At 50.1% G+C, this 12,398-nt stretch overlaps 1 protein-coding gene across 13 annotated transcripts in view; it reads right to left on the minus strand.

The window, feature by feature from the left end:
- The window catches only part of adgrl2a (adhesion G protein-coupled receptor L2a), a 325,186-nt gene that overhangs the window by 21,838 nt on the left and 290,950 nt on the right, over positions 1-12,398 (minus strand). For all 13 annotated transcript variants that reach the window (XM_078408143.1, XM_078408134.1, XM_078408131.1 and 10 more), the window contains one exon: positions 1,211-1,307. In XM_078408143.1, coding sequence (XP_078264269.1) covers positions 1,211-1,307 — 97 coding nt within the window. The remainder of the gene's footprint in view (positions 1-1,210; positions 1,308-12,398) is intronic.

A 12,398-nucleotide genomic window follows, 5' to 3' on the forward strand; every position in this document is an offset into this window, starting at 1 on the left:
GATAAACTCACGGGGGTCAACAGAAATCCAAAAATGTTCTTTCTTATTACATTTATAAGGGTTTTAAGTGTTAAATAGTCACAGAGTCATACGGTGTGGAAACAGGCCCTTCGGCCCAACTTGCCCACACTGGCCAACATGTCCCATCTACACTAGGCCCACCTCAGTTTAGTTTAGAGATGTGGCGTGGAAACAGGCCCTTCAGCTCACCGGGTCTGCGCCGACCAGCGATCCCCGCATACCTACACTATCCTACACACACTAGGGACAATCTTTACATTTATACCAAGCCAATTAGAAACATAGAAACATAGAAAATAGGTGCAGGAGTAGGCCATTCGGCCCTTCGAGCCTGCACCGCCATTCAATATGATCATGGCTGATCATCCAACTCAGTATCCCGTACCTGCCTTCTCTCCATACCCCCCTGATCCCTTTAGCCACAAGGGCCACATCTAACTCCCTCTTAAATATAGCCAATGAACTGGCCTCAACTACCTTCTGTGGCAGAGAATTCCACAGATTCACCACTCTCTGTGTGAAAAAAAACTTTCTCATCTCGGTCCTAAAAGACTTTCCCCTTATCCTTAAACTGTGACCTCTTGTTCTGGACTTCCCCAACATCGGGAACAATTAACCTACAAACCTGCACGTCTTTGGAGTGTGGGGGGGAAACCAAAACACCCGGAGAAAACCCACGCAGGTCACGGGGAGAACGTACAAACTCCGTACAAACAGCACCTGTTGTCAGGATGGAACCCGGGTCTCCGGCGCTGTGAGGCAGCAACTCTACCGCCCGTGTTTAACACATGCCCGCGTTTGGCCCACATCCTTCTAAACCTGTCCTACCCCATGCACCTGCCTAATTGTTTTTTCAACGTTGCGATAGTCCCTGCCTCAACTACCTCCTCCACCGGCAGGCTGGTCGTTCCATACTTTGCGGGCTGTTCCCATTCAGAGCAGGTTGAAAACCAAAATCAGGAAATGAAATTGGTCTTTCTTTCTCGTTGTCTTTCAAAAAAAAAAGGTTGCTTCCATCTTCTGACATTGAGGGACAGAGACGCCAAGGGAGCGTTCTGGGCCAGTGAAGGTTTTGTTTTCTTTTTACAGATTTCTGCGCTGAACGCCGGCCTAGACACGCAACAAATGACAATCGGAAAGACATAACTGTTTTGTGAAGAACTCGTTTCTCGTGCTCCCAGGAACTGACCTTGGTTGAGTGTCGAGGTGCTGTTGATTTCACCTGAGATAAAGGAAGATTCTGATTGCTTTCTGACTGTGTCACTCCACATCCTTCTGATCCGACTCTGCAAACAGGTCAGACAGGTGAGGTGAGAACAAAAAAAAAACTCGAGAGAGAGAGAGAGAGAGAAAAAAAAGATATCGGCCCGCTTTACGTGAAAGCTCGCCGGTCGGGACTGAACGCTGGCACGGGCCGCTGAGTGCCACCTCTGCCCGATACCACCCCCCGTTCCGGGCCTCTGTACCGGCTGTCGTCTCGCTCCCTCGCACGACAGCGCACTCGAAGGGGACGTCGGCGCCCGAACCAGGCGACTCTCGGCCCGCTGGTCTGCCACCTTCCCCTCGACCGACAACCATCTATTCTACAGTCTGAAGAAGGGCCACTCGAACCGAAACGTCACCCGTTCCTTCTCTCCAGAGATGTTGCCTGACCCCGCTGAGTTACTCCAGCATTTTGTGTCTACCTTCGATTTGTACCAGTTATTTTCCTACACCATCTATTCTACCTTTTACTTTCATCTCCGTCCCCTTTGATCTCTCGTTTTCACACCCCGCCCTTCCCTATCACTCGTTTTTCTCTCCCCCCCCCCCCCCCCCCCTCCCGTGACTCTGTCTGAAGAAAGGGTCTCTTTGATCCGTCATTTTCACACCTTACCCCTCTACATCTCTAGACTCTCTCTTCCCTGACTATCTTGTAGATCCCTTCGAGGGTGGGGAGGTCAGAACCCATGATGGACCGACCGGGTAGTTCAGTCTGAAGAAGGGTCTCGACCCCCTGTTCCTTCTCTCCACAGATGCTGCCTGTCCCGCTGAGTTACTCCAGCGATTCGTGTCTATCTTCGGTGTAAAACCAGCGTCTGCAGTCACTTCTCACACATTAAAATCGCTCCACTCTTATGAGCCTCCACTCCAACAGCAGCATTTGTTGGTCTTAATTATGCGCTCCGTACTCTCCTGCCAGATCTGTTGACCTTTAATCGATCTTCACCTTGCACTAAACGTTGTTCCCTTTACCCCGTATCTGTACACTGTAGATGGTTCGATTGTAATCATTGTGCAGTCTTTCTGTTGACTGGAGAGCACGCTACAAAAAAGCTTCTCACTGTACCTTGGTTACACATGAGGAGAATAAACTAACCTTGGCACACATGGTGATAATAATCGAAACTAAACTACGCTGCCTGACCCACTGAGTTACTCCAGCACTTTGTGGTATAAAGCAGTCAGCGTCTCAGCATTTTGCTCTACTCCACTGTGAAATCACCTCAAGCTCTGCCTACTTTGAAGAATTCCTCTCTCCCATGGCAGTTTTGCACAGTCTGAAGGTCTCAGCCCGAAACGTCACCTATTCCTTTTTCTCCACAGATGCTGCCTGACCCGTTGAGTTACTCCACCACTTTGTGTCTATGTTCTCCACAGATGCTGCCTGACTCGTTGAGTTACTCCACCACTTTGTGTCTATGTTCTCCAGAGATGCTGCCTGACTCGTTGAGTTACTCCAGCACTTTGTGTCTATGTTCTCCACAGATGCTGCCTGACTCGTTGAGTTACTCCAGCACTTTGTGTCTATGTTCTCCACAGATGCTGCCTGACTCGTTGAGTTACTCCAGCACTTTGTGTCTATCTTCTCCAGAGATGCTGCCTGACCCATTGAGTTACTCAAGCTCTTTGTATCTATCTTCTCCAGAGATGCTGCCAAATCGGTGAGTTACTCCAGCACTTTGTGTCTATCGTCTCTCGAGATGCTGCCTGACCCGTTGAGTTACTCAAGCTCTTTGTGTCTGTCTTCTCTCAGACTACACTAAGCCTTGGCCCTGAAGGTAGACCCCTCTCTGCTGGAGGTCACCTTCTTGGTCGGGGATAGCTTGCCCCGGCAGACCGTGGGACAACGAGACTCGCCTGCGAATCTGCACTAAGCACCTTCTTGCCTAAAGAGTCATAGAGTCTTACAGCATAGACGCAGCCCAACTTGCCCACACCGGCCAACATGCCCCATCTACACGAGTCCCACCTGCCTGCATTTGGCCCATATTCCTCCAAACTTGTCCTATCCATGTACCTGTCCAACTGTTTCTTAAACATTGGGATAGTCCCAACCTCAACGACCTCCTCCGGCAGCTCGTTCCATACACCCACCACCCTCTGTGTGAAAAAGTTACCCCTCAGGTTCCTATTAAATCGTTTCCCCTTCACCTGAAACCTATGTCTTCTAGTCCCCGATTCCCCTGCTCTGGTCAAGAGACCCATTCCTTATCTCCAGAGATGTTGCCTGTCCCGCTGAGTTACTCCAGCTTTTTGTGTCTAACTCTGGCTGATCTATCTCTCCCTCCTAACCACGTTCTCTTAAACGTTGAAGATGTTATACTTGAACACTTACACTTGGGCTTCACTAGAGACTGAATTTAACAGTTCGTCCATCGTTAATCTGCTCCCGCTCCCTGACTACACTTGCATGATATTCATGGGATGATGGTCCTTTTTCCTTTTTTATTGTTACCTGATGCACACACGTCTCAGCTTCTGGACACATTCAAAACCTTGCCTTTCAACATGCAACAGATCAACCAAGTCACCCATTCCTTCTCTCCAGAGATGCTGCCTGACCTGCTGAGTTACTCCAGCATTTTGTCAATAAATACCTTCGATTTGTACCAGCATCTGCAGTTATTTTCTTATATAACCAAGTCACCCCGGCCACTCCCTCTTCTCCCCTCTCCCATCAGGCAAGAGGCACAGAATCGTGAAAACGCACACCTCCAGATTCAGGGACAGTTTCTTCCCAGCTGTTATCAGGCAACTGAACCATCCCACCACAACCAGAGAGCAGTGCTGAACTACTATCTACCTCTTTGGTGACCCTCGGGACTATCCTTGATCGGACTTTGCTGGCTTTACCTTGCACTAAACGTTGTTCCCTTATCATGTATCTGTACACAGTGGACGGCTCGATTGTAATCGTGTATTGTCTTTCCGCTGACTGGTTAGCGCGCAACAAAAGCTTTTCACTGTACCTCGGCACACGTGACAATAAACTAAACTGAAACAAGGCAGTGAGGCTTGAGAGACTTAAAGCACATTTTTCCCATCCACTGAAACCATTTTGCAACTTTCAGAACGGAAGGGTCGTGCAGTTTATCCTGGGCAATGTATTGATTTTGTTCATCGCGACAGGGTCAATGATCGTTCCGAGATTTATTCTAAGTTGACTCGTTCAGTTTATAATTGATCTTTACGTGAAGACAAATAGACTGTCGCTAAAATGTTTACAAATCTAGTCTGGACGCAGCCTAGACCATCACACAAACCAACCTCCCTTCCATCGACTCCATCTACACCTCACGCTGCCTCGGTAAAGCCAGCAGCACAATCAAGGACCAGTCTCACCCCGGCCACTCCCTCTTCTCCCCTCTCCCATCGGGCAAAAGGTACAGAAGTGTGAAAACGCACATCTCCAGATTCAGGGACAGTTTCTTCCCAGCTGTTATCAGGCAACTGAACCATCCTACCTCAACCAGAGAGCAGTGCTGAACTACTATCTACCTCATTGGTGACCCTCGGACTATCCTTGATGGGATTTTACCTTGCACTAAACGTTATTCCCTTATCATGTATCTGTACAATGTGAATGGCTCGATTGAAATCATGTATTGTCTTTCCGCTGACTGGTTGGCACACAACAAAACTGAACAGTTAAACTTTCAGTCTTCCAAAAAACGATTCCACTGACTTAAGGGCAGTGGGGATGAAACGATTGTGAATGGTCTTTTCCTGCAAACAAATGATTCTCTCTCTCCTCACGATGACAGACAAGGGCTGTGAATCGCAAAAGCTCTCTGTGCAGTTAATCAGGGGTCAAACGGATAATGTGGGCTCACGGCATACAATCAACTAATGTACCCACTTTAATCCGAGTAGACTTCATTTCAAGGTATTAGTAACAAGAAATCTGTTTGTTCATTTCATTGGAGACTGGGCGCTGAGCAGAAAAACATGCAAAATCGCTGGGTTTATTTTTGGGAATGACATTGGATGCAACGTTAATGCTCAACGAACTCCGAAGATGCTTCACTCACGGCAAGATTATCCAACAAGATCTGACACTAAGCCGGAGAGGGAAGCTCATTCTGCAGAGAGGGGTCTCGACGCGAAACGTCACCAATTCCTTCTCTCCAGAGATGCTGCCTGACCCGCTGAGTTACTCCAGCATTTTGTGTCTACCTTCGGTTTAAACCGGCACCTGCAGTTCCTTCTTGCACCGAACCGCTGGGATTCAGTATGTCGACTAATGCTGTCTTGAATCTTTACATGTGTACAGTAGGGAGCAGGTTGACCGCTTGTATCGCGGCCTGGATCATCAACTCCAACGCACAGGAATGCTGCCTGATCGCCAACCTCGTTGCCAACGACACTCATTTCCTTTGGGGGACCTTGCTATTGCCAAAAGTGAATGTGTGGCTAACACACATAAAAGCCCATGCAATCTATTTCAGCCTGGCAAAGTTGTACAGTACACACTTGTTGTAACGTTTCCAAGGCCTTTGCTACACTCACAGTTCAATGTGTCATGAAGGTGGTTTTACACAATCACATCAGATCAAAATGTGCAGGAAAGAACTGCAAGTGCTGGTTTAAATCGAAGGTAGACACAAAATGCTGGAGCAACTCAGCGGGTCAGGCAGCATCTCTGGAGAGAAGGAATGGGCGACGTTTCGGGTCGAGACCCTTCTTCAGACTGATGTCAGGGGAGGGGGCGGGACAGAGATAGAATGTAGTCGGAGACAGGAAAACTGGTGGGATAACTGGGAAGGGGGAGGGGATGGATAGGGAAAGCAGGGACTACTTGAAGTTAGAGAAGTCAATGTTCATACCGCTGGGCTGCAAGCTGCCCAAACGAAATATGAGGTGCTGTTCCTCCAATTTGCGCTGGGCCTCACTCTGACAATGGAGGAGGCCCAGGGCAGAAAGGTCAGACTGGGAGTGGGAGTTGAAGTGCTGAGCCACCGGGAGATCAGGTTGGTTAAGACGGACTGAGCGGAGGTGTTCAGCGAAATGATCGCCGAGCCTGCGTTTGGTCTCGCCGATGTACATAAGATGACACCTGGAACAGCGGATACAGTAGATGAGGTTGGAGGAGGTGCAGGTGAACCTCTGCCTCACCTGGAAAGACTGTTTGGGTCCTTGGATGGAGTCGAGGGGGGAGGTAAAGGGACAGGTGTTGCATCTCCTGCGGTTGCAGGGGAAAGTACCTGGGGAGGGGGTGGTTTGGGTGGGAAGGTGTATATAATCCTCCAACAATTTCGTCACCTCCAACAGGATCCCACTACTGGCCACATCTTCCCATCTCCACCTCTTTCTGCTTTCCGCAGAGACCGTTCCCTCCGCAACTCCCTGGTCAACTTGTCCCTTCCTATTCTCCTGCCTTCTCCCCATAACCCTTAACACCCGTTCTAATCAGGAATTTGTCTATCTCTGCCTTAAAAATATCCGCTCACTTGACCTCCACAGCCCTCTGTGGCAATGAGTTTCACAGATTAACTACCGTCTGACGAAAGAGGTTTGCTCCTCACCTCCTTTCTAAAAGTGCGCCCTTTAATTCTGAGGCTGTGCCCTCTGGTCCTAGACTCTCCCACCAGTGGAAACATCCTCTCCACATCCACTCTATCTAGGCCTTTCACTATTCTGTACGTTTCAATGAGGTCCCCCCTCATTCTTCTAAACTCCAGCGAGTACAGGCCCAGTGTCGACAAACGCTCATCATGTGTTAACCCACTCATTCCTGGGATCGTTCTTGTAAACCTCCTCTGGACCCTCTCCAGAGCCAGCACATCCTTCCTCAGATATGGGGCCCAAATTCTGCCTATAAAACGCCCCCTGTGGACTCAGTGGGCTGTTCTGTGCAGACTTTACTAACTGGGGTGATGGTGCAGATGTACAGGGATAGTCTTGTGTGAGATGTTTGTAGAAAATGTATTTCGCTGTTCCTGGCACACATGACAATAAACAAACCATTGAACCACTGAACCATGTCCTCCAGAGATGATACCTGACCCTCTGGAGACACAGTGCGAAAACAGGCCCCTCGGCCCACCAAGTCCACGCCGACCAGCGATCCCCGCACACTAACACCATCCTACACCCACACCAGGGACAATATTTACATTTACACCAAGCCAATTAACCTACAAACCTGCACGTCTTCGGAGTGCGGGAGGAAACCGAAGATCTTGGAGAAAACCCACGCAGGTCACGGGGAGAACGTACAAACACCCGTACAGACAGCGCCCGTAGTCTGGATCGATCCCGGGTCTCTGGCACTGCGAGGCAGTAACTCTACCGCTGCGCCACCATTTTCTTCGGTTTCCTCCCACACTCCAAAGACGTGCAGGTTTGTAGGTTAATTGGCTCGGTATAAGTGTAAACTGTCCCTAGTGTGTGTAGGGTAGTGTTAGTGTGCAGGGATTGCTGGTCGGCGCGGACACGGTGGGCCCGAAGGGCCTGTTTCCGCGCTGTATCTCTAAACTAAATCTCTAAACTGAAAAGATAACAGCAGCACACGACAGGGGGTTGTGGTTGGGGTGGGAGCGGTGAGGAAGGGGGGGAGTGAACGAACAGACATCACTCAAACTGTTACATGGAGGACCTCTTCCGCCTGTATAATGGGAGAACGCACAATCCAGGCGCAGAATTAGTGGGAGGGGGTGGGAGTCATGCTTCGTTAGAGAGAACAGGTCAGTTTTTTACATGCGCCCCACTGCCCAGGGCTGGCAAAAAGGTCAGGACACTGCATGAAATACTGCACGGTGGCGCAGCGGTAGAGTTGCTGCCTCACAGCGCCAGAGACCCGGGTTCCATCCCGACTACGGGTGCTGTCTGTACGGAGTTTGCACGTTCACCCCGTGACCTGCGTGGGTTTTCTCGGTTTTCTCCCACAATCCAAAGACGTAGAAACATAGAAAATAGGTGCAGGAGGAGGCCATTCGGCCCTTCGAGCCAGCACCGTCATTCATTGTGATCATGGCTGATCATCCACAATCAGTAACCCGTTCCTGCCTTCTCCCCATATCCCTTGATTCCGCTAGCCCCGAGAGCTCTATCTAACTCTCTCTTAAATTCATCCAGTGAATCGGCCTCCACTGCCCTCTGTGGCAGAGAATTCCACAGATTCACAACTCTCTGGGTGAAAAAGTTTCTTCTCACCTCAGTTTTAAACGGCCTCCCCTTTATTCTAAGAGTATGTGGCCCCTGGTTCTGGACTCCCCCCAACATTGGGAACATCATTCCTGCATCTAGCTTGTCCAGTCCTTTCATAATTTTATACGTCTCTATAGAAACGTGCAGGTTAGTGGGCTAATTGGATTTGGTGCAAATGTAAAATTGACCCTAGTGCGTGTAGGGTAGTGTTAGTGTGTGGGGATCGCTGGGCGGATGGACTTGTTGGGCCGAAGGGCCCGTTTCCGCGCTGTGTATCTAATCTAAAATGAAAAACAAAACACTCCGTTTCCAGGAACACAGAAGATTGTCGACTTGGGCACATCATACCATCCAGTCAATTCTCGACCCGAAACGTCACCCATTCCTACCCTCCAGAGATGCTGCCTGTCCCGCTGAGTTACGCCAGCATTGTGTGTCTGCAGTCAATTCCTTATCCATCTGTGTTCATTGTAATGTGCAGGAAGGAATTGCAGACGCTGGTTCACACCGAAAAGAGACACAGAGTGCTGGAGTAACTCAGCGGGTCAGGCAGCATCTCTGGAGAACGTGGATAGTTGACGTTTCACAGAGTGCTGGAGTAACTCAGTCAGAGAGTTGTGAATCTGTGGAATTCTCTGCCTCAGAGGGCAGTGGAGGCCAATTCTCTGAATGCATTCAAGAGAGAGCTGGATAGAGCTCTTAAGGATAGCGGAGTCAGGGGGTATGGGGAGAAGGCAGGAACGGGGTACTGATTGAGAATGATCAGCCATGATCACATTGAATGCACATGTGTGTGTGCATGTGTATGTGCTGGCTCGAAGGGCCGAATGGCCTCCTCCTGCACCTATTGTCTATTGTCTAACTCAGCGGGTCAGGCAGCATCTCTGGAGAGAAGGAACGGGTGACGTTTCAGGTCAGGACCCTTCTTCAGGCCCTTAGAGTCAGGGCGGAGGGAAACACAGAGATAAGGAAGGGGAAAGGTGTGAAAATGAGACATCAAAGGAGATGCGATCAGGGAAAATGTAGAATAGATCGTTGTTAGCAACGGGAAGGAGACAGCAAGGCAAACAGTCAGACTGGTCGGAGAACTGGGAAGGGGGAGGGATGGAGAGAGAGAGAGAGAGAGGGAAGGCAAGGGTTACTTGAAGTTAGAGAAGTCAATGTTCATACCGCTGGGGTGTAAGCTGCCCAAGCGAAATATGAGGTGCTGTTCCTCCAATTTGCGCTGGGCCTCACTCTGACAATGGAGGAGGCCCAGGACAGAAAGGTCAGTGTGGGAATGGGAGGGGGAGTTGAAGTGATTGGCAACCGGGAGCTCAGGTAGGTTTAGGTGGGCTGGGCGGAGGTGGTTACCTCAGCATATTGTGTCCCTAGTTACACAGGTTGTGAACAGCAAATCAAACATGGAAATGGCGCCCTATGATCTACATTTCAAATTAGACGGTCGATAGAGGTCTCCCTTGTATTGACAACACCCTCTTCAATCAGTTCAATACCACTGTCCTTTCCAAAAGAATGTTGTGTCTCCCTGGAAAAACTGTTCCAGAGAGAAATATTATCTCTCTCTCCAAAACTAAAACTAGACTAGTCTCCCTGGAACAACTTTCAGTCAGAGAGTTGTGAATCTGTGGAATTCTCTGCCTCAGAAGGCAGTGGAGGCCAATTCTCTGAAAGCATTCAAGAGAGAGCTAGATAGAGCTCTTAAGGATAGCGGAGTCAGGAGGTATGGGGAGAAGGCAGGAACGGGGTACTGATTGAGAATGATCAGCCATGATCACATAGAATGGTGGTGCTGGCTCGAAGGGCCGAATGGCCTCCTCCTGCACCTATTGTCTATTGTCTATTGGTGTAAATAATTCTGAATCGAGTGTACACATGATGAAAGAATGGGTCGACTGGGCTTGTATTCACTGGAATTCAGAAGGATGAGAGGGGATCTTATTGAAACATTTAGGATTATTAAGGGATTGGACACGCTAGAGGCAGGACACGTGCCCTTCGGCCCACTGAGACCGTGCCGACCAGCGATCACCCCGTACGCTAGATCCTTCCTGCACCCACTAGGGACAATTTACAATGCTCTTACCGAAGCCAATTAACCTACAAACCCGCACGTCTTCTGGAGTGTGGGTGGAATTCCAGAGCATCCGGAGAAACCCCACGCAGGTCGCGGGGAGAACGTACAAACTCCGTACAGACAGCGCCCGTAGTCAGGTTCGAACCCGGGTCTCTGGCGCTGTGAGGTACTGTCTCTACCGCTGCGCCACCATGCCACCCCCCGCTCTGGCCAGTTTGAAATCCAGCACCCTCCAGTCCCACGCTGCTCCACCCAGCATGCGTGTGTATGAATGTGTATGCGTGCGTGTGCGTGCATGTGTGTGTGAATGTGTATGCGTGTGTCTCTATGTGTGTGCGTGTGCTTGCCCATGTGTGCATACGTAAACCAGAGCACCCGAAGAAATCCCACGCGGTCACAGAGAGAACGTACAAACTCTGAACGGAATCGACTCCCGGTCGGTGTGTATGTGTGTTTGTGCGAGAGAGTGTGTGTGTGTGTGTGTGCCTGTTTGTGTGTGAGTGTGTATATGTGTGCTTTTGGGTGTGTGTATGTGAGTGTGTGTGTGTGTGCGGGATACTGATTGAGAATGATCAGCCATGATCACATTGAATGGCGGTGCTGGCTCGAAGGGCCGAATGGCCTCCTCCTGCACCTATTGTCTTTTGTGTGTGTGTGCATTTGTGAGAGCGTGTTGTGCGAGAGAGAGAGTGTGTATGCACGTGCATGAGTGCATGTGTGTTTGTGTGGGGCATGTGTGCATTAGTATGTGTGTGCGTGTGTGAGTGCGGCGTGCGTGAGTGTGCATGTGCCTATGTGCATGTGTGTGCATTAGTATGTGTGTGTGCGTGTGCATTAGTATGTGTGTGTGCGTGTGCATGTGTGTTTGCGTTGCCATATGTGCACATTTAGTGTGTGTGCATTTGTATGCGTGCGTGTGTGTTTGTGTCTGTGTGTGTGTGTGTGTGTGCGTGCATGCGGGTTTGCGTAGGGTTATGCGCATTCAGTGTGTGTGTGTGTGTGTGCATGTGTATGTTTGCATGGGTGTATGTGCACATTCAGCATGTGTGTGTGTGTGTGCGTGCCTGTGTGCGAGTGTGTGTGATTGTGTATTTGCATGGGCGCGTTGTGTGTGCACAGTGTGTGTATTCAGTGTGTGTGTGTGTGTGTGTATTCACAGTGTGTGTGTGTGTGTGTGTGTGTGTGCGCGAGATTGTGTATTTGCATGGGTGTGTTGTGTGTGTGCGTGCCTGTGTGCGAGTGTGCATGATTGTGTATTTGCATGGGCGCGTTGTGTGTGCGCAGTGTGTGTGTGTGTGTGCGCGCGTGTGTATTTGCATGGGCGTGCATGTGTGCACAGTGTGTATGTGTGCGTGCTTGTTTGCGTGATTGTGTATTTGCATGGGCGTATTGTGTGTGCACAATGTGTGTGTGTGTGCGTGATAGTGTATCTGCATGGGCGTGCGTGTGTGCACAGTGCGTGCGAGTGTGCGAGTGGCGTGATTGTGTATTTGCCTGGGCGTGCGTGTGTGCACAGTGTGTGTGTGTGTGTGCGTGCGTGTGTATTTGCCTGGGTGTGCGTGTGTGCACAGTGTGTGTGTGTGTGTGTGCGTGCGTGTGTATTTGCCTGGGCGTGCGTGTGTGCACAGTGTGTGTGTGTGTGTGTGTGCGTGCGTGTGTATTTGCCTGGGCGTGCGTGTGTGCACAGTGTGTGTGTGTGTGTGTGCGTGCGTGTGTATTTGCCTGGGCGTGCGTGTGTGCACAGTGTGTGTGTGTGTGCGTGCGTGTGTATTTGCCTGGGCGTGCGTGTGTGCACAGTGTGTGTGTGTGTTTGTGTATTTGCATGGGCGTGCGCGTGTGCACAGTGTGTGTGTGTGTGTGTGTGCGTGCGTGTGTATTTGCATGGGCG

The sequence above is a fragment of the Rhinoraja longicauda genome, chromosome 11 (genome assembly GCF_053455715.1).
Source record: "Rhinoraja longicauda isolate Sanriku21f chromosome 11, sRhiLon1.1, whole genome shotgun sequence".
Classification (NCBI taxonomy): domain Eukaryota; kingdom Metazoa; phylum Chordata; class Chondrichthyes; order Rajiformes; family Arhynchobatidae; genus Rhinoraja; species Rhinoraja longicauda.